The 20,495-nt window shown below is 44.5% G+C and overlaps 1 protein-coding gene across 25 annotated transcripts in view; it reads right to left on the bottom strand.

The window, feature by feature from the left end:
- Positions 1 to 20,495, bottom strand: part of LMO7 (LIM domain 7) — a 480,465-nt gene that overhangs the window by 17,993 nt on the left and 441,977 nt on the right. For 13 of the 25 annotated variants that reach the window (XM_085622039.1, XM_085622040.1, XM_085622041.1 and 10 more), the window contains 5 exons: positions 19,270 to 19,329; positions 18,611 to 18,663; positions 10,659 to 10,811; positions 9,533 to 9,746; positions 574 to 870 (listed from right to left, as the gene is read on the bottom strand). In XM_085622039.1, the coding sequence (XP_085478165.1) occupies positions 574 to 870; positions 9,533 to 9,746; positions 10,659 to 10,811; positions 18,611 to 18,663; positions 19,270 to 19,329 (777 nt within the window). The remainder of the gene's footprint in view (positions 1 to 573; positions 871 to 9,532; positions 9,747 to 10,658; positions 10,812 to 18,610; positions 18,664 to 19,269; positions 19,330 to 20,495) is intronic. The other 12 variants (XM_085622044.1, XM_085622043.1, XM_085622045.1 and 9 more) reach the window with 1 other exon arrangement.

The following is a 20,495-nucleotide window of genomic DNA, read 5'->3' as shown; positions in this document are numbered from 1 at the left end:
AGGAGTAGGCGTCCGACAGCAGTTTCAGGAAAGGTTAACAATTGATCGCTATTTGTGGCCGTCTTGTGTTAAGGTCGTACACAGACCCATCTAATAATTTTAAGGACAGAAGCAACAATTAACTTTCAAGAGGAAATATTTTCATCTAAATATTAGATATCGGGCCCAAGCCTCCTACCAACAAACTGCCCAATAGTAGTAAATAATTAGAGTTTTCACTAATGAGGTACACACCATAAAGATTATAACACCCATAGAAAGTCAGTTTGATCATTCTTAAACATCTACTGATTTGGGAAAATGGGAACTATTCAACAGAATACCAATTCCTGCTCACAGCATCAATATCTATTGAAATCTGGGAATAAAAACAGACCAATATGAAAATAATCCACAGAAGAATCTAGTCCCAATTGGAAATCATAGTTGCAATGTATTCTCTTCAAATTAAGCGCTTCCTGTTACGCATCAAATAGCGACTGTCCTTTGTATTTTCGTGCACAAAAAGATACGTCAACTAATGAAAACAGAAAACAGACAGATGAAAAACCAATTAGAGTGAAAAAAAACTACCTTTTCTGCTGACTCCCTGGCTGGGATGCTTGAGTCGGAGACAGAGTTCGTGGGGAGGTGGAAGCCACCGAAGATGCCTGTGACAGGGAACCAGTCCTCCCTGTGCCACCAGAAACAGATGGTAAAGTAGAGGAAGGAGTGCGCAAATAAGAGCGGTTAGAGGTGGACACGATTGAAGAAGGGCGGCTGAAATCTTGACTGCTTGATAATGAGTTGTAAGATGAAGACTGATTTGTCCATGGCGTCTGTCTCCACGAGCTTGGTCCAGATGAATCCAGATTGTCTAAAGATTCACCCCTGGCAGGAAACAATGGTTATACTTAGTGTCAGATTTACCACAAAAAGCAACAAACTGGTAAAAAAAAAAAATGGTTGTTGTACGAGTTTATGGATTTACACAGTATTTGATGCCAGTGAATTAACAAAAGGCCAATCATGTGTATTCTAGCCTGACGCTGTGTGTGTTCCTAAGGACCGTGGCAGGAAGAGATATTTGAGTTTACAGTGATGTCGGTTCTAGAATAAGCTACACTCAAGGTCTCCCAATTGACATTCATGGAAAAAATACATTTTGGGAAAACTACTAAGTAGCTTCACTCCGATTCCTTCTGCCTTCCAGTGCCAACACACTGTCCTTTTTAGTTATTGCAATTTTAAATAGTACAAACTTGGCCCTAGAGCATTATAATGATTTCCATCATAAACAGATATGTTACATATTTTTTCCTTTCATTTTTTAGGCAGTGAGAGCTTAAGTGATTTGCCCAAAACACTGGATATTGAGTGAGACCGGGATTTAAACCTGGTTTACTAGTTCCTACATTTGCAGCTCATGACGCTGGGCCACACCTCGTCCCCTCTCTGTGGTACGAAGTACATTCTCTCTATAAAGTTAGCAATATGTATTGGAAGCATCGAAAGCAGCCTTTCATGCCCATTTAGTTTGATTTATTTCTAGAGTGGCACATGCCACCTGACAAACTCTATGGCGATTGACATACACAGACATACATTAAAAAACAATAAACCTCAGAGAAAGAAAAAATATGCAGCAAAGCATGCTAAAAACATACTCAATGCAGCATCATGAGGATCAGGCCATACTCGAGGATATAGAGTTTGATTCAGAAAATGTTTTTCTGTGAGGACGTTGGTCTTAATATTGGAAATTTAGGAGCAACTCAGTCGCAAGGAGTCTATAGTCCACAGACCTGGGTAACATGCACTGCTATTATTAAGTAACACGATACTTCGCATAGTAGCATCAGTTTTCAGTAGAAGGCGTGATCTTGTTAAAAGTTGCTGGACAGACTGTAGGACCATATTTATTCCCCAACCAGCTCATCTACTAGCAGATAAAGGAGGAGATGCGGCCTGGAAGCTCGAACTGCCGCCTTTGAAACCTGGAGAAGCAGTTTTGAGTGCCCTCATATTATTCTGGGCAAATCACTTACTGTCCCTGTGCCTAAACGTATGTAAAAATGTATTTGTTTAATCCCTGCTTAATGTGCACAGTCTTGTAGATCATCTGTCAACCCCTCACATAATGTGCAGCACTCCGTTGCTTCACAGCTAAGTTTTCTCTATATTAAAACCAACAAATACATATTTTTGAAAATCCCAGTCTCTGCTTATATGCTGATGTTTGGGTTATTGGACTGTGAAACTCAACAGGACAAGCAGGCATACATTGATCACCTCAAGAAGAGTTTGGGCAATAATCATGCCACAACGCTTTCTTCCAAAGCCTTCTCAGCTTCCTTTATCTTTGTGCCTTAAAAACAACTTTGAATATGCACACTCTGGAAAACACATCTCAGCACAATCACAAAGTAAAGAAATAATGAAAAGGAGCATATAATCAAATATAGTACAATTTTAGATTATACACAATCAAATTCATGCGTTTTGAAACAAAATTAAAGTGCGGGGAGTCTTGAAATTTCTTTTCTTCATATCTTTATTTTCATTTGCAATCAGAAGCATAAAGCCCAGCCAACACGTTTCGTCCAATAGATGGACTTCATCAGGGATGTGAATCAGATCACGAAGATCAGCAAAGCAATCTACGAATGTGAAATCTTGAAAGCCAAGAATCTCATGACGTCATGTTAAGAATATATATCCAAGTTAAGAACAGCTCATGTAAATCACCAAACAAGTTTAGTGATCTATATAAATATGCATCGATATTCCAATAGCACCAATGTCTTCTGGATTTTCTAAGGATTATTGCCTTCTATCCATGCCGCTATTATATGAAGTCGTGCCCAAAGTACCATCCGCCTATTGACTATTGGACGAAATGCGTTGGCTGGGCTTTATGCTTCTGATTGCAAATGAAAATAAAGATTATATGAAGAAAAGAAATTGTAGGATTGCCCGCACTATAATTTTGTTTCAAATCGCATGAATTTGATATTGTTTAAAATCTATAAATGTACCATATTTGATTATATGCTCCTTTTCATGATTTCTTTATTCTAAGAGAAGTTTTCTTCTCGTATAGCGTGACTTCTATAGCAGTGGACTTACGAAAAGTGGAGCATTACAATTTAAACACTCATAGGAACTAATGTACAAGTTACTTACCTTTGGTAACTATGTATCTGGTAGAGACGATTCTAGCCGCAGATTCCTTCACGTAGCATTATCCCCAGGCGTGAGACTGGACCCGGAAAACTTTCTTGCCCAGCGTGCCTGGGGGCGGTACCACGCGACTCTGCCCCTACGTCTTCCACGGGCGTGACGTCAGCGAGGTCACATAAGCCCCACCCCGGCGCGCTGTCGGTTTGCTTCGGAGAACTTTCCGCGCCACAACGCGGAGCCATCACAACAAAACTGAGGAGAGCATGGGAACAGTGTGCGGAAAAACCAGAGAAACAAAATAGAGAGAAAAGAAAGGTGAGAAACATCACCAGGTGGCACCAAGGCACCAGAGGGCGACAACAGCAGGCCAGAGCAGGAAAAGATCAGAGCACCACTCTGAGGAATAACTGTGCAAGCCAAGGCGAAAGCACCAGGTGGCAGAAAAGCACCAGAAGGCCAGAGCAGCGAAGCCATAGCAAGAAAAGCGCAAAGCACCACTCTGTGGAACCACCTTGCAAGCCAAGGCGAGAGCCATCCTGGAGGCACAAGCATGTGAAAGCGCCGTGACAGAAAGAAAGAGGGTCTGCAACCATAACCACTAAGGGAAGGGCCACAAGCCCGGAACAGAGGAGCAACAGCAATCCATCCCCAGCCCTCACTGCCAAGGATGACCATACCTCCTGAAAGGAGTAGGAGGTCAAAGGACAGGTAATACATACACAGACTGCATTGCCAAGGAGGGCCATAACCCCTGAAAGGAGTAGGAGGTCAAAGGACAGGTAAAATAACCCCCAACAAAGAAGACCGGGTGGGGATCAGAAACTCTAATAACAGAGGGAAAGAGCAAAAGTAGGCCCCTCACGCTGGAGGGAAACCAGCTGGAGGGATGCCTGACCGGAAGAAAACGAAGAGGACACCCACAGAAGACAAGCCACTCAGAGGGAGGAGACTGCAGAAGCCCAAGCAGAGGGTCCTCGCAGAACAGGGAGGAAGGGCAGGCCGTGAAGGAATCTGCGGCTAGAATCGTCTCTACCAGATACATCGTTACCGAAGGTAATTAACTTGTACATCTGATAGAGACTACTAGCCGCAGATTGCTTAGCGTAGAATAGATACCCTAGCCATACCCAGAAGGGAGGAGGGCCTGCGAGAGAGCCTCCCCACCAGGAGAGACACAGGGCCCCAGCAGGGGACATGTCACAGGGACAAAAAGGGAAAGGCCAGGATAGCCTAAGCCCAACCAAGGGAGAACTGCCCAACACCCCGCACGGGCAGACCGTGCCCGAAAGCCCCAAGGAACACAGGGACCACCTCAAACCCTAGGGAGACGAGGAAGAACCGGAGGCAGGGCCCACCGTAGGAAACACAGACACAGTGACAGAAAAAGCTGAACACCCTTAGCCGCAAGCAGCGGACACGGCAGGAACAGCTCCACCGCCAAAGCGCAGACGGAAAAGAAAGGCACAGTTGCGTAAAGCCCCAGCGGAACCAGAGGCAGGGACACAAGGGAATACATCAAAGCCAACAACGGTGGAGTAGAACAAACAAGCCTGCACGGGCATGCGCAGCCAGCAGCAGGCAACACCACGGAACGGTGCACCCAGGACAAGCCAGACACCAGCCGAAGGCAGAGGCCAGGAAGGGCTAGGACACACCCCAAGGGAGGGGCCGGTCCAGAAACACACAGACCCACGAAAGAAGTGGAACCAGGCAGAAAAGAAAGAGAAGGAGGACGGACCAAGCCGTCCACCAGAAAACAGAAGCCAAGGAAAGTCAGTCCCCCCGAACACCAGACCGAGGACCAAGCAGAAAGACCGGACAGAAGTGCAGAACGACTACAACAGGATGCCGCAGATAGCAGGCCAGACTGGGCTAGCGACGTAGCGAACCAGGAGGACGGACGGACCCGGGTGCAACGCAAGCTGCTTCAAAACAATCGGTAAGAAGATCGCACCTGCGACATACCGTGACGCCACGGAGAGCAAGGGGCCCGATGGACGACCACACCTCCCCAGCACATGACAGAGCTATGTAATAGCTACCATTACTTGTGAATGCGTGGTCTCCCGTAGGAGTAACGTCCTTTACTCGGCACTCCTTTTTTGTCAAGATTCAAATAATGGTAATTCAATAGATGTAGTTTTCTTTAACGATTTATTTTCTGATTCAAATTGTAGACAATTTCATTAACATTCATACTATTTCCGGCATAGTATTATTCATAATAAGGTTCAAGATTCACTGTATTTCAGCCCTATGCATTTCGGGCGAACCCTTCTTCAGGGGACTTACATTTCTGAAAGCAAAAAAAATATTGTATTCAAATAACCAGATACAACACATATGTCATCAAAACGTTGTAAATACGTATTACACTAGCACCTATTGGGATGGTGAAAAGAAAAATTTAAAAGTTTGTGAACGGAAGAGTGCCGGACTGTGATGGTTATAACATTCATGTAATGAGATAGTAAGCCAACAAATGAATTTATGTAACGACTAGTAACATGAACAGTAATCCACAAGTAGAATTTAAATTTAGTGATTGTAGGACGAAAACGGTATCCAACTGTATGGAAAGTGTGCATGCTTGTTGGTACGCGCAGGTGAGTGTGTGTAAACGCGCTGTCAAAGGAAGAAATCATGAACTGTGAACTGAAATTACTATGGGTGTGAAACTAAACTCACGTTTAAACATCTCTATCTTAAACGGTAATGGCTCACAGATTTAACGATACTAGTACCATGACTGTGCGAGGGATCAAAACTAACCTTTCGAAAAGCAAGCATTCTTTTCTGCCCGTCTGCCGTGGCGAACAATAATGATTCCTCTGGAAAGAAAGAGGAATGGTGCGGGTAAGTAAACTGGATATACCAATGGTTTTCGGAATTGTGCGAACCGCTTGTGCGGTTGTAAAAAAATCTTACCGCGATCAGGTTTCGGTCGAGTGGAGTGGTGAAATCCTGTTTAAAAACGTCAGAGGTGTTTGCTTACTTGCATATTCGCGGTATCGTGAGTCACTCGTCACGTGGTAATGGAAAGTGAATCTTGAACCTTATTATGAATAATACTATGCCGGAAATAGTATGAATGTTAATGAAATTGTCTACAATTTGAATCAGAAAATAAATCGTTAAAGAAAACTACATCTATTGAATTACCTTTATTTGAATCTTGACAAAAAAGGAGTGCCGAGTAAAGGACGTTACTCCTACGGGAGACAACGCATTCACAATTATAGTTTCCACCTCCTGGCTCAGGAGGTCATTTACCAGGCACCCTAAATAAACTCAACAGCATTTACCATTAAAAACCCGGAGTGCGACGTTCCACAATCCATTTGGAGTTTCACATAGCTACCATTACCCCACATAGGGTATGTTACGTCCCAAGAAACATTGGAACACCTCTTAGGAAAACAATTCCGCAGCAGAGGACAAACAGAAAGACCTACAGAGAAAACCGCAGACGGCTTGCCGATCAGCCAATAAAGAAGACACAGAAGGCCTAATCTCAGGACCTACACGGGCTTACTAACAGCCAAAACCACAAGGCAAAAAAGGGCTGGACCAGCAGCCAACAGCACCAAAGGGCCCACGGAAGGACCCTGAAGGCACACCAACCACACGGAACACACAACCGGGACTACTCGTTACAAGGCCCCAGAAAACAATGGGAGAACACCTCCCAGAATACAGACCAACATCCACGGTCACTGAGGAAGAGGAGGAGGAGGAAGCCCCGCAAGGAACCTCTGAATGGCAGAATCCGCAGGGGCGTGAAACAAAAGAGTGCCATCGAAGGGAAGGTCAACCAGCCGCTCCCTAACGTTCTCAGGGAAAACACTATCCCTCAGCCAAGCATGGTGACGGAGGGCCACTGAAGAAGCCATGGTGCAACCAAGCACCTCCAAAACGTCCAGAGCCGAGCGAAGAATAAACGCCGCCAGCTCCCGAACATCCAAAATATGATGCCGCAGATCAGCGCAGGCACCCTCCTGAGAAGCAGAAGACAGAAGGGACCCCGCCGAGTCCCATAAGCAAGAAGTGGCTCTGGCCAATACACAAAGCGTGTTAAGTGCCCACAAGGCAGCACTGGAGGAGGCGAAGATGTTGTGCCCCCAGGAATCTAACCACCGAGCCTCCCGTGACGGAGGAGACCGCACCGATGGCAAGGAGGGAAAGGCGGTCTGCAAAAGAGGGCCCCTGGTAGAAGGATGGAAGAAAAGGCAGACAGGATCATGCGGAGCAGGACGGTGGCGGTGCAGAAGCAGCTGGGGCACCGGGTCCCCCGTGGCAGGACCCCCAGGACCCCAAGAGAGAATTATGGAGCGACGCCTTGAAGGGAAGAAGCAGCTCTCGTCCACCATAGCCCTGATGGAAAACCTCCAGCAAATGATCCGTGGGGAAATGGGCAGCCGGATCACCCATGCGCAAGATCCCCGCAGCCGTGGAGACAGCCCGGGCGAAGGCAGCACTCGCCTCCGTAGGGCAACGCGGTGGGGAAAGCAATTCCTCCGTGGGTGACGGCTGTAAGCTAACCCAGCTGTCCCCCAGCCCAACCGTTGGAATGAAGGGCCAAGCTCGGAACGGGGGAAGGTGGACCAATGAGTGGGGAACCTGCGGCGCCTCAGGGGAAGACTGCGGGCGCGGGGACAGCCAAAAGCTGTCCTGGAAGACGCCGGGGAAAAGGCCACGACGTGGCGTCCCGTCTCCGGAGAAGATGAAATAAACAGTTGCCGAATCTCTGGAGATGAGGGGGCGTCCGAAGATGAAGCAGCGACCATACGCCGGCACGGTGCCGTAGAGTCTGCCACCAGCGTCAGCTCAACGTTGACCGGTGCCGAAGGGGATGCCGAAATGACCTCTGCCACGGCAAACGCCGCGGGAGAACGGGGCGGGGTCGGACCCTGGGGCGGCCAAGGAACGGCGCCAAAAAGGCATCGACTCTACCTCCGATGAAGCAGCCGCCTGCATGGAGAGACGAGGGGGGCCCGGGGACACGCCCCGGCCCCTAGCCGGCCCCTGCGGCGCCGCCAGGGCCAGCAGCCGCCGGCACCTGAGCGGCATCAGCTCGGCCTCGGACAAGGCTGCCGCCTGCCCAGAGGACCAGGGGGACTCTAGGACGAGCCTCGAGCCCGGCAACCACCCGCGACACCACAGGGACCCCTGCGGGGGTTTGCGGCGAGGCAGAGGCACCGTGGTCCGAAGGAGGGAGCCCCAAAGGGCCGCACCCGGACGACACCACATCTCCAGAACCTGTTGGCGCCGGAGCTGCCGTCGATGCAGCAGAAAGCCCCGCACATGGCAAGGGAACCGCAGCCGTCCCAGGAAGATGAGGAGAAGATGGAAGAGCCAAAGAGGCCTGCAAGGCCGCAGCATAGGCCTCCATTTGGGCTCTGGTCACCCCAGAGCCGGACAACAGCGGGTAGGGTGGTGACACGTGGGGCCGCACAACCCGCGGAGAACCTGCGCCCCCCACAGGCCTGGGACCAGGCCTCGGGGACAAACTGCGACACTTACCAACAGGTGAGCGACGCCCTTGCAGCCTTGGAGAAGGACGATGTCGGAGACGGAAGTGGCGGTTCTTGAACCCTTCCACGGGGGACAGACGCCGACCTGGACATGCGGGCCAAGAGGAGTTTCATGCGGCGCTCACGCCGGGACTTCGGCTTCATCTGCTGACAAGCCTCGCAGTCCGTGGAGTCGTGGTGCTCCCCCAAACACCACATACAAATGGGGTGAGGGTCCGTCGCCGACATCTGGCGCGCGCAAGACTAGCACGTCTTGAAGCCCGAAGGCATTCGCACACTGTTCAAGAAAACGCAAAGCGTAAAAAGAAGGCCTGAAAAAAGGCCAGGAACACGATCCAGATCCGTGTTGCACGCGGAAAAGAAGAAAACTGACGTCAGCGCGCCGGGGTGGGGCTTGGGTGGGGCTTATGTGACCTCGCTGACGTCACGCCCACGGAAGAAGTCGGGGAAGAAGTGCGTGGTACCACTCCCCGGCGCGCAGAGATGCTGGGCAAAAAGTTTTCCGGGTCCAGTCTCACGCCTAGGGATAATTCTACGTTAAGGAATCTGCGGCAAGTAGTCTCTATCAGATATACTGGTGCAGCGATTAAAGCCCACACTGCAGTTTCTCTAAAAAAATACAATCACAAAGTATTTATCATCCTATTACCATTGACTTGGTTGATAGAGCATTTCTTGTAGTACATTTGAAATTACCTTTACTTCTAACTCCTAAGTAAATAATGTTTGGCGGTGCGGCACTGCTCAATTATAAACCAATCTTTGCTGTAGAGTCGTCACCAGTTTGACAAAAGGCATAACTAAAAACATCACAGAATTGTCACCATTGAGCTAACCTTCTCATTGTATTGGGCATACTGCTGGGTTCCCTTGAAGAACTAGCAGCACGCTGCCTTATCCAGCTGTTGTCGTTCACAAGCGACGTAGTCTTCCTCATTTCTTGGATGATGCGCTGCCTTTCCAGCTCTGCATTCGCCGGTGGTTGATCTTTCTGGTATCCTCTCTGGGAAGATGTGGAACTCCACCCATTATCCGAATGCCTGCTGCTATCTAAATGACAACAAATGCATATATGATTAGAACTGGACAAAGTTCTAAACGTCAAATTTGCTGTTTGTCAGAGTTAGCAAAAAGTTACTTTTGTTTGCGGTCCCAGCCAGTACACTGTCAATGCCTTTTTGGTCTAATCTACATATACAAAATTTGTTTATAGATAATGAAAAAAGCCAACCTGATTTAGATACTGTCAATACTGTCAGCCTTAGGGTGGTCTTCCCCCAATGTTTTGAATTCACTCCTCCTACTTTGCTGATCATCAATTTTGCTGGCTTTAGGACTCTGCACACTTTACCACTGCTAACAAGTGGTAAAGTGCTTGTGCTCTCTCCTTAAAACATGGTGGAATTGGCTTATATACAATTAGCAAATTTAAAATAGTTTTAAGTTATCTAGTAAAGTGGTACTCCTTTTACCCAAGGTATGTAAATTAAATGCCACTGGTGGGCCTGCAGCACTGATGGTGCCACCCACTTAAGTACCCTTTCTAAACATTCCTCAGGCCTTCCATTGCAGCCTGTGTGCACAGTGTTTAAACTGCCATTTCGCCCTAGCAAAATCAACCTTTTGCCAAACAAACAAACTTTTAGAGCGGAATAATATCAAAGTCAGATCAAATATATTCATAAGAAATGGGTGCCTTGCAGCATTCACCCAGGCCAGGCATTAATTTCTTGCACCATGTAGCAAAAGCAGAAAATCTCTTCAATTTATTTTTATAAAGCATGCTAGTGCCGAAAGCCTATTTATCCCCCATCATGAAATATCTGGCATTGCAGGGGTCTGATTGCACAGTTAAGAGGCTGATCAGTAACAACTCTTTAAGTAATTTGAGAAGTTAATGATTAAATTGATTAAAGTGAAAATTGAATAAACAGTAAAGGTTATTTAAATTGGTGCTCCCACCTTGATACGCATTTACTGGTTTCATTTGATAAAATATTTGATTCCTTTGAGTTTTGATCTCGGATGATGGCATCTCTGGCTGAAACCTCATGTTCTGCACATGATCCTCCGGCAGCCACGGGGTAACTCCACCCCCAAAGCTCTTTTGCACACCTATATTTTATGTACACACGTATGTCTATTTGTTAACAGTGACTATTTGATACAATGCATCTGTAATTTTCAGCAATTTACGAAAGGTTTGAAAACCACCTAAATAATGTTATACATAAACTGGCTATTTGCCACAGTAAGCAAAAACCCTGAATAAGTATATCTAAAGTGCCGCAATCCCATTCATTACACTGGTTCCGGGAAACAATTGTGGACATTAGATACGTTTTATAGCCTCACATGGGATGTTGATTTGTAGAAGAACCACGAAGAAGTGCATACTGCTTCAGAAATCAGATTATAATGAAACAAGCTATGTTCTAACACATAAAGACTCCCCAAAAATTGAGGTTACCATCTCCAAACCTTCTTCCATACGGTTATGTGTCAAAAACAAAAACTCGCTTTTTTCCAGCAAATATTAAAGGAGCTGGCGTGTCACACATTCGAAGTGGCGATATGTTATATTTTCTTTTAATTGAAATATTCTTTGTAATAAATGTAAAAATCTATTATTTAGAGAGGTAGCTATGTAGACAACCTGAAAAGGGACGTTGTTAATGAATTGTGAATTTCACGTCAAAACACTAAATACCCTACAATTAAACAAAATATTTTGTAGTAACTCAAGCTTTCAATATTTTTCTTACAAAATATTTCGAGTAGTATGCCCTTTTGTGCCTATTACAACATTACTTTCCCTGGTGACGATCATTTTCACACCTTCCAGTCACAGCCACTAACCCTGGATGGACTGTGACGTCATAACACTAAGCCTGTTCTAAGCCCAGGATGGGCAGCCGGGCAGCCAAGTTTTGTTATGTTTGGAACAGGCAATTTCTAGAATCTTCGCAAATCTGCAAACTCGGGCAACAGGTTACCGAAACTGCCAAACCATAACCAACATTACTAAATGGCTTCCGAGTGGTTTAAAATGCCATGCGCATACAATCAAATGATATAAATGAGCGATACAAAATGATCAGCATGGAGTTTAAAATTTTCTGAATTGATATGCATAGATTTCTTCAAAGCCAATCGATCGAGGTATGTGGTGAGGGGTAACCAAAAAAGATCCACATTACGTATAGGTTTGCAATGCTATTTTCTTGATCCCTCCCCCCTCTTTGCGCTTCCTATCTCTCTCCTTCTCTTCCTCCCTTTATCTTTAAAATCCTCAAAATGCTTTTTGTCTCTTTAACATTGATATTAGCATTGTTAATGTTTTATACTAGGTTCATATATGTTTCCTATGTACGCTAATATCTTTATTTGTTAACAAATTCTTCAATAAAGCTTTTCAAACATAAAATGCCATGCGCAATTTGCTATTGAGGATTTATTCTAAATCATTGCTAGAAACTTCGTTTGGCTATCCAACTCCAGCCCTCGTACTCCGCACCACGTATCACACAGAAGGTAATTGTTAAGTTGGCTCCGAAATGGATCACTAACACTGGCAGCCCTCAACACTTTGAACATGTGCAGCACCAAAGCTGAGATTTCCTCAGGACCGTGTATTCACCATTCAAAACCTTTTTGCAGATATTCCCACCTGTGTGCCTTTAAGGGGAATAGTTAAGTAGGGTGTGGCTGGGCTGCTCCAAATAATGACCTAAGATGTAGCATCTACTTCTCGATACGTAGAAACTTTGGACTTTTGGGATGTGGGCATGGAAAATCGTCAAAGCGAGAATCTTGAAAATATCGCATATTCACTCTCTCATCCACCTATGCATTCCTCTCAGTAAGTTCAGTACTCACTCCACAGGGCTGTCTCTAGCCAGCATGTCACTCTTGCCTCAACTGTACATGTTCTGAGACCGAAGAAATCCTGTACTAGTCTGACATGCTGGGAATGGAAGACTGCACTTGCAGACTACAGCAAGAGTGGGAAGCTTGCGTTGCTTAGGGTCGGATTGGTAACGCGGGCACTCGGGCAATGCCCGAGGGGCCGGTGTCCAGTTCCAGCTGTGGGCTGATTTTTTGAGCAGTCGGGGGGGGGGGGGGGGGGGGGGGGGGGGGGGTCCGATTTGGGTGGTTTCTGTGTTCGGATACTGCCAGCAGCCCAGTGGGACCCTGAGTGGCCTTTCTGGGGGCAGGTGAGCGTGCATTACCTCCCAATTATCAAATGGCAGAGCTGTCACTCCCTTTTTCTCTCTGGGCCGGCCCATTAGTGCATGCATATTGAGTGGGGGCAGGGGGCCTGAGCATTAGTGGCCTCACTTGTTTTCAGGTGTAATTCACCAGAGTAAACTAATCCGTGCATTTTTTTTTACCCCCCCCACTTTTTTTTTTTTTTATAAAATTTCACCGAAGCAGTGTTTTGCGAAAGGCAATATGCAAATGTGGGCCACTTTATTTTTAGAGTGCCCTGGACGATTTTTAATCCCAATCCAACCCTGCTACTACCACCCTGTGCCAATTCTGTCAGGGAGCAAAACTTGCACTGCTGCTGTACGGCTGTTCTTATCTCATCTCAGTCGGCTACCCAAAAGGTGCCGCCTCGAGGTTTGTGCCCAAATGTGGCTGCACTGATGGAACCGCCATAATTCCAGCACTGCTTTTTCTTCCAGATGTGATGTGCTGTGCTTATTGTATGTTTATGGACAGAATACAAAAGTACTTTAACTCCTTTCATTCCCTTTTTACTGTGAAATCTACCTGTGTTGTACCGGTTCTATATGTGTGAGAAAATTGTGTGATATTTCTCCTGCCACTTGCTCTTTTACCCGTTCTTTGCACTAGGAAAACCTGCACTGCTACTGCCCAACAAAATTTGTTGTGAAACTTGGTATAAAACTTTATAATATGCAAGAGACAAGACAATTATTATTACCAATGCTCATTTTAATGCTTCATTTTGAAGCAAAATGCATCAATGAAAATGTTAAAACATTCTGTAAACGTGACAATTTGAAATTGGAACCTAAAATTTATTTTTTAAGCAAATTGAGCACCGATCCCAAAAATCATCCCCTCCAGGAGATGGTCTCAATCCTAAGAGTTTAGCAGAATCTGCTATTGTTATTAATAGCGTCCAGCTTTCCTCTGTGTTAAAGTGGGTAGAATGTCCGCACGATGGTGGAATGAATACAAAGCAAAAGTGGGAGCTGTAACGTACAGCAGACATTTATGACAAAACCCTCACTCCTTTCTAAATATCACTGAACAGTGAGTTGACTCTGCTGCAGACCCAGATTTTTTTGTTTTCTACGAATCGCTGAGACATCCTGAGAGGGTAGTGAGTAAGTATTAGGCTTCCATAGTTATCCAGCAAGCTTTAAATGAGGCTGACCCAAAAGGTGGTTAGCACACTGCTGTGGTGATGCATCGCTGCAGGCTTTGCAGGTTTATAAAGAGCAGAGGGGCTTCTATAAGGACTGCACAGCATGAACTGCAAGGAAGGAGGAATGTAAAGTTATGCTAGCTTATATACCAATGCGTACGCTTCTTAATGTTGCCACGCAGGAATTACAACAGGAAGCAATGTGGGCTGAATCGTGGGAAAGGTAAACTTTACGAATCATCTTTGCATGAATGGCACAGTGTGGGAAAATCAACTGCATGCAGAACTGTGGCCGAGCTTCCACACAGGTGAATCCATAAAAGCAAAAAATGGTTCAATTACCATTACCCTTGGCTCACGTTTGGTGGGTTGCGATGAGAAGCAAGGAAAATCAGAAATTGTGTGAGGTTTGTGTATAACAAGCAAGTCAAACAATCCCTTTAAGGACTATACGTATTTTAAAGGGGCCTGCCACTTTGGAAAAAAAGATAAATCTAAAAGGAAACTTTAAAAAAAAAAAAATCGTACAAAAAATTTAAACTTCAGGCAAACACCAAATGGTTCCCAACTGACATAAATGTAAGTGGTTGTGCTGAAAGTCAGTATAAAAGGGAAACAGCCAAACGTGTCCAAATGTCTTCTGGAGGTCTGGCCTGGATCTAGGCACCTTCCGTGGCAAACTAATAGAGCACACAGTTGGAATGAAGTTGGTGATGTGGCACAGTCAAGATTTCTACCTTGGCATTTAAAAATATTTTTTCAGAGCACAAAAAAAAAAAAAAAAGACGTCACATGGCACTAACTTGTACAGCATAACTACTCGCTTGGTGAGCGCAAGACATCTGGTGGTAAAATCTCTAAGCAGAACAAGCGGACCAGCATTGGCCTTCCACAGCACGCTTGCAGCCAAACTCAAGGGAGAGGCAAGTGCCACTGAAGATTTCCAGATCTGTACTTTTACTTTTCAAGAGCTCAAGGCAGTACAGTGGAATGACTGAAGGCGTTACCTGAGAAGTGTTTCCAAAGACCAGCTTAGGAATGCAAAGTGACCTCGATAAACACCTTTAGAAGACATTGAAAAAATCCTAGAGAAACAACTCAGAGCGAGACACGACTATCTGGTGAGGTCACATCTTTGCTGGCAGCGTGCTGCAAAGTTGAACTCTTCAAACCTTCTGGGACAGGTAAACGAGGAATTTTTGTTCAGCAAGTCAGGCAAATGATGGTCTGCATGTGAACTAAATATGTTATGTGTTTAAGCATGGCTACATGTTCTGTTACTTTTTAGCCACAAAAAAAGTGTTTTATTTCCCCAGTGTTTCTACAGTCATCCATTCCATGCCAATGTGTATACATTTTCAGTTCTGAATTGCTCTGCATTTAGAAGTAAACTGTCAACAGAGCTTTAAGTGGGCCGGGTCCTGCCGGTGCTAAGCAACCACCGTTCTAAAAACCAGGTGCTGAGATGGGTCTCTGTCGGGCTCTCCATTTCTGCCCTCTCCATCAGGGTGGGAGAAAAATCTTAACTCTGCCGCAATACTACCCGTCACCGCCTGTGAAGTAACTTCAAACAGACTTGCATTTCTTGCATAGTCTCATGATTTCAGAATGAATCATTTTGAATATTATATACAATGAAGTCATAGCTGTTGCTTATTTATCTTATGCAACTAGAAACCATTGACAAAGCCAATAGTCCTGGCTTGTTGTAGGTGTAATGTTACGTGTTGTGTTGTGTATCTGGATGCAATGACAGAGGTAGCAAAATACTAGTCGGGCAGCACGCTATGCTAAACACAGATTTTTAGCTTAAATGTTTTAAGCGACGCCCTTAATTACATCAGCAACTCCCCTTTGAGAGACCTCCCCCAAGTATTTTCATCCCACTTAAACCCTGCTTGTCACTAATAAGCTCCCGGAGTAATATCTAGGATCACTGCTCCATTGTCACCCAGTGCACGTCGGAGGGCCCAACAAAGTTCTTTAGGTGAGGGAGCACTTCTATTAGTCTGACAAGAAAACGAAATGATTACTTCCCTGTAGGAGTAGTTTTGCAGCATTAAGACATTCGGGATTGCCATGATGTTTTAAAATCCATAGGCTGTTTATATGGCATTTTAAGGTAATGAATGAATGGTGTTTTTTGAATGAAGATTAACTGTATTGTTGTATGTATTAGTCACTTGATTGTATTTTTATTAATGGTTCGTTTTCTTTGCTTTAAAGACCTATGGTCTGAATAAACATTTTTGACCTGAATGGACATTCTGTGCATTATTCCGCCGTTTCAGTGCTTGAGTACGGAAAAAATATCTTTTTTTTCTCTGGGCCCAACCACTAGATGGTGGATTAAAGCACATGATGTGAATCTGAAAATATTCACAATGTAATACTAAACAACAATTGGGACACTGGGTTTTTTATTTGACTAGCTGAACCCATATGAATGTGGCAGCCGTCGTGTAGTTTTTTTCTGGACATTACAATTTGAGAAAGGGGTAACAAATTAATTTCTGACTGTCTCAATATAATATGGAGTTTTATTTTTTATGTAGGAGTCTGCAAATCCAATTGAGGGAGGGATGTCAACACATTTGAGGTTACAGAGATAAAACATGTAAAGCACGTGATCCTGAGCAGTTCTTCCACTCACTCACCCACCCACCTTTGGGCCACTTTAGAGAAGAGGCAATTGGATCTCTTAGTCCCTATTGGAGGCTGTGTACAAATATTCAACATCCTTCTCTCCCAACAAAGCACACCCAGTAAAGCACGTGTATGCTGGGAGAGCACACCTGGTTAAGAACCTGTATGAGGAGAGCACACCCGGTAAAGCACTTGTATGCCAGGAGAGCACACAGGGTAAAGCACTTGTATGCCAGGAGAGCACACCCGGTAAAGCACCTGTATGCCTGGAAAGCACACCCGGTAAAGCAACTGTATGCTGGGAGAGCAAACTCCGTAAAGCGCCTGTATGCCGGGAGAGCACACCCAGTAAAGCACCTATGTGCCGGGAAAGCACACCCGATAAAGCACCTGTGGCTGGGAGAGCACACCTGCCAGGGCCTCAATCCCAATCATTACAAGAGGCGATTCTTTATATTCCATTCTTTATTCTACCCAGGGCGGGGATCCCAGCAGCACACTGAGGAAACCCGTATGTTATGGGCATTTATAAAGCGCGATTGGTTACCCAGGGGTGTCCTGGTGCTAGTTGCTGTCATCTAGGCATTGAAGTGGGGGGCACCTTTACAAGTTAAAGAGCCATGTTTTCAGTTCTTTCCTGAATGTTAAGATATTGGTGGTGTTCTTCAGATAGAAAGTGAGATCATTCCAGGCCTTGGCAGCACCGGCTATGAAGCTTCTTCCGCCCCATGAAACTTTTTTATGGGTGGTACTGATTCCAACTTTGCTCCCCGGGGGCGAAGAGTTCTTTTAGGCTGGTACCACTGCAGTTGCCGTTTAAGGTAATCTGGGCCTGTGCCCTGCAGTGCCTTGTGCACGGTGCACAGAGCTTTAAAATTTACCTTTTCCCGACAGGTAGCCAATGGAGTTTTCTGATTTCCTCTGAAATTGGTGCAAATTTCGGTGTACCAGTGAGCAATCTCGCTGCCGCATTTTGCAACAATTGGAGCTTGTTCAGGAAATGTTCTTAAATGTTTAGGTAGAGAGCATTACAGTAATCTAGCCTAGACATAAGTGCCGTGACAACTATCCGCCGACTGTCCACCGGCAAAAGATGTAGTATTTTCTTAATCATTTTGAGGGTATAGAAGGTAGCTGAGGCTACTGCATTTATCTGGTCGCCAAAGTTGAGCTTGTCATCAACTATCACTCCTATGTTCTTTACTTTCCTAGTGGGTGTGGGAAGAGTGCCCAATGTATCTGGCCACCAATTGGGGGTCCAGAAATTGGATCATTTCCGAATAAGATAACCTCGGTCTTGCTGTTCCTCAGCATGCCCTGGCCACAAACACTTTCTCTTGCTAGAGTCCCGGAATGGCATTCATGAAAATGCAGGTGAAAAAGCATGGAAAATGTTTCTGCGTCAGAGCATTCATATCTACTCTCTCCTACTTCAGAATTATAAATAAGCAAGTTTCTGGTTATATACGTACTACTATTTTCAACTGTACTAAAAGAATGCAACTCTACAGCTATGTAGAACCTTGAGCTCAGTTGTAGTCTTGATTAACAGTTAAATAAAAAAAAAAAACACTTATATTTGCAGTCTCCAAAGGGCCTACCTAAGGTGGCAAGCAGTAGGAAAAGTGATGGGCAACAACAACACATGCAACTGATACTGGAGTTTTTGGAGGGGCAGCCTAAATAACGTCCACAATTCTTTGCTTCGAGAAGAGAGGGTCAAAGGGCTTGGCTAAAAACATTTTGAAAACTGTTAATTCCAAACTAGTTAAAGTAAGTTCCCAATGCAGTAGTACAAATTCTGAAAAAGGTTAATTCCCAAAAATAAATTAAGTATCTCTTGCAGTAGTAAATTGACACTTACCATTTCTGTAGGCGGAGGGGGCATCCGACTCTGGAGCAGACTTCAATGAACTCCTGCAACACATACAGACATGGTTGGCTTGCAGCGACATCTAGCTTTGTCAATTTACAAACAAACAGATTACAGCTCGCCCAACCATGTGTGAAGGAATCCAGGGGCTTTTTGCTGGAATCTGAGATCCAATAGGCTTCCCCTCCCCCCACCATACCCCTCGGCATCACTATACATGCAGGATTCGTTGCACAGCAACCAAAGTCACTCAACGGTTAAAACAGCCAGGTGTATCGTCCCTTCATAATTCATAGGATCTACAGATGAGCTACAAGGTGTTGTGAGCTATCAGGTTCTGCAGCAGTGTCAGGTTAGTGTCACTGCCCCATGGCTGGGTCACTGAATGCTCGGCTTCCCACTCATCACAAACAGGTCCCTGGATTATGCCCGTCCGTCTTAGAACCACAGAAAAAGAAATCCACCAGAGCCTAAGGTAGATTGAAAATACAGTGTCCGATGGATCCAAAAAAACTATGAAAATTCTGCAATTTTTTCAGCGAGAAGACAGGAATAATGAGAACACAAAGTAATCAGACCTGGTTCCAATTATAGTACAAACAGATAAAAGGAAAAAATACATCAGAGTGCCAGGTTGAAAAAACACTGACCTGTTTGATGCAGTGTAGTCCACCTCATCGCGGTTAGCAGCTACTCCGTAAGGAACAGGCCTATCACACAAACAAGGGTAAGTAAACAATGCACAGAATCAAGCATTACTAAAAGCAACGACAGTGACATTTTTTTTTAATACCCCATGTACCATTACACTAAGATTTCAAAATAACTTGGATGAATGCTCCTTAAGGAAAAACTTGAAAACAAAAAGCTGGTTTTGAAGTTGTTTTGCTTTACCAAAATGTAAATTATTCTTCTGTGAGTTCAACATTTTCACTTTTCAATTTTGAGATTTTTAAGAATAATTCCTTTAACAGTTGGTACTATATTTTGATAAAATATCAGCTTAATCAGTACCACGCAAGTTCCCCTTCTTTGCCCTTGATTTTGGGTTGTAGCAAGCACTTCAGGTCAGGTATTACTTTGACAGTGAAAGAAACCATATTTAATGCTATTGATATATACTGAAGCTATGATAGTTGATAGAGTAGATATTACACTTGACAAAAGTTATGAAAAAAGTAGTAATTATGACACTGTTTACGCAAATTTCAAATGTGTGCTCAGATTTTCCACTTTTATTTTAACTGATAGGAAAGTTTGATTCATATACTGCATTGTAAAAGCATCCAGATGGCAGAATAGTTTTATGTTATATTTTAAGTTCAATTTCAGTAGATGTGATTATTAACAAGTAATAATGATTTCGATCCTATGATTTTGATAACGTGATCTTAATGAAAAAAATTAAATGTATGCGTCATAGATTAATTTACATGTGAAAGAATAAGACATCAATATGTCATGTTTTAACTTGTGCACTGAAAATGATAAAAGAAAATTAGGTGCTACACAGGTTTTGTTAAAGGGTTTCACGATATGCTGATGTGACTTAATTGTTGCAGACTTGACGAACCAGAACTGGTTACTCAGAACCTTGCTGAACTTCCTAAAGGGTCTGTACGAGGCTCACCATAATCAACTCACACCGTGGGTTGGCCCCGGATGTGTCTTGGATGAGGTGGCTATCTATTTGATTATTCTCAGAGGCTTGATGCCATATTATTAAACTATATTTAACCTTCTATTAGGGCTGAATGCTATCATTAATTTAGATGATGTCCCAAATTAATAAATCTAGAATTTAACCAAATTCTGCTGATTCTGTTTCATCATTTCATTGAAGGTAAATAAGTAGGTTTGGAACTGATTCTAGAGG

The sequence above is a fragment of the Triturus cristatus genome, chromosome 8, assembly GCF_964204655.1.
Source record: "Triturus cristatus chromosome 8, aTriCri1.1, whole genome shotgun sequence".
In the NCBI taxonomy this organism is placed as follows: domain Eukaryota; kingdom Metazoa; phylum Chordata; class Amphibia; order Caudata; family Salamandridae; genus Triturus; species Triturus cristatus.
The sequence above is the reverse complement of the archived record's forward strand: the minus strand, read 5'-3'. Positions and strand labels throughout refer to the sequence as shown.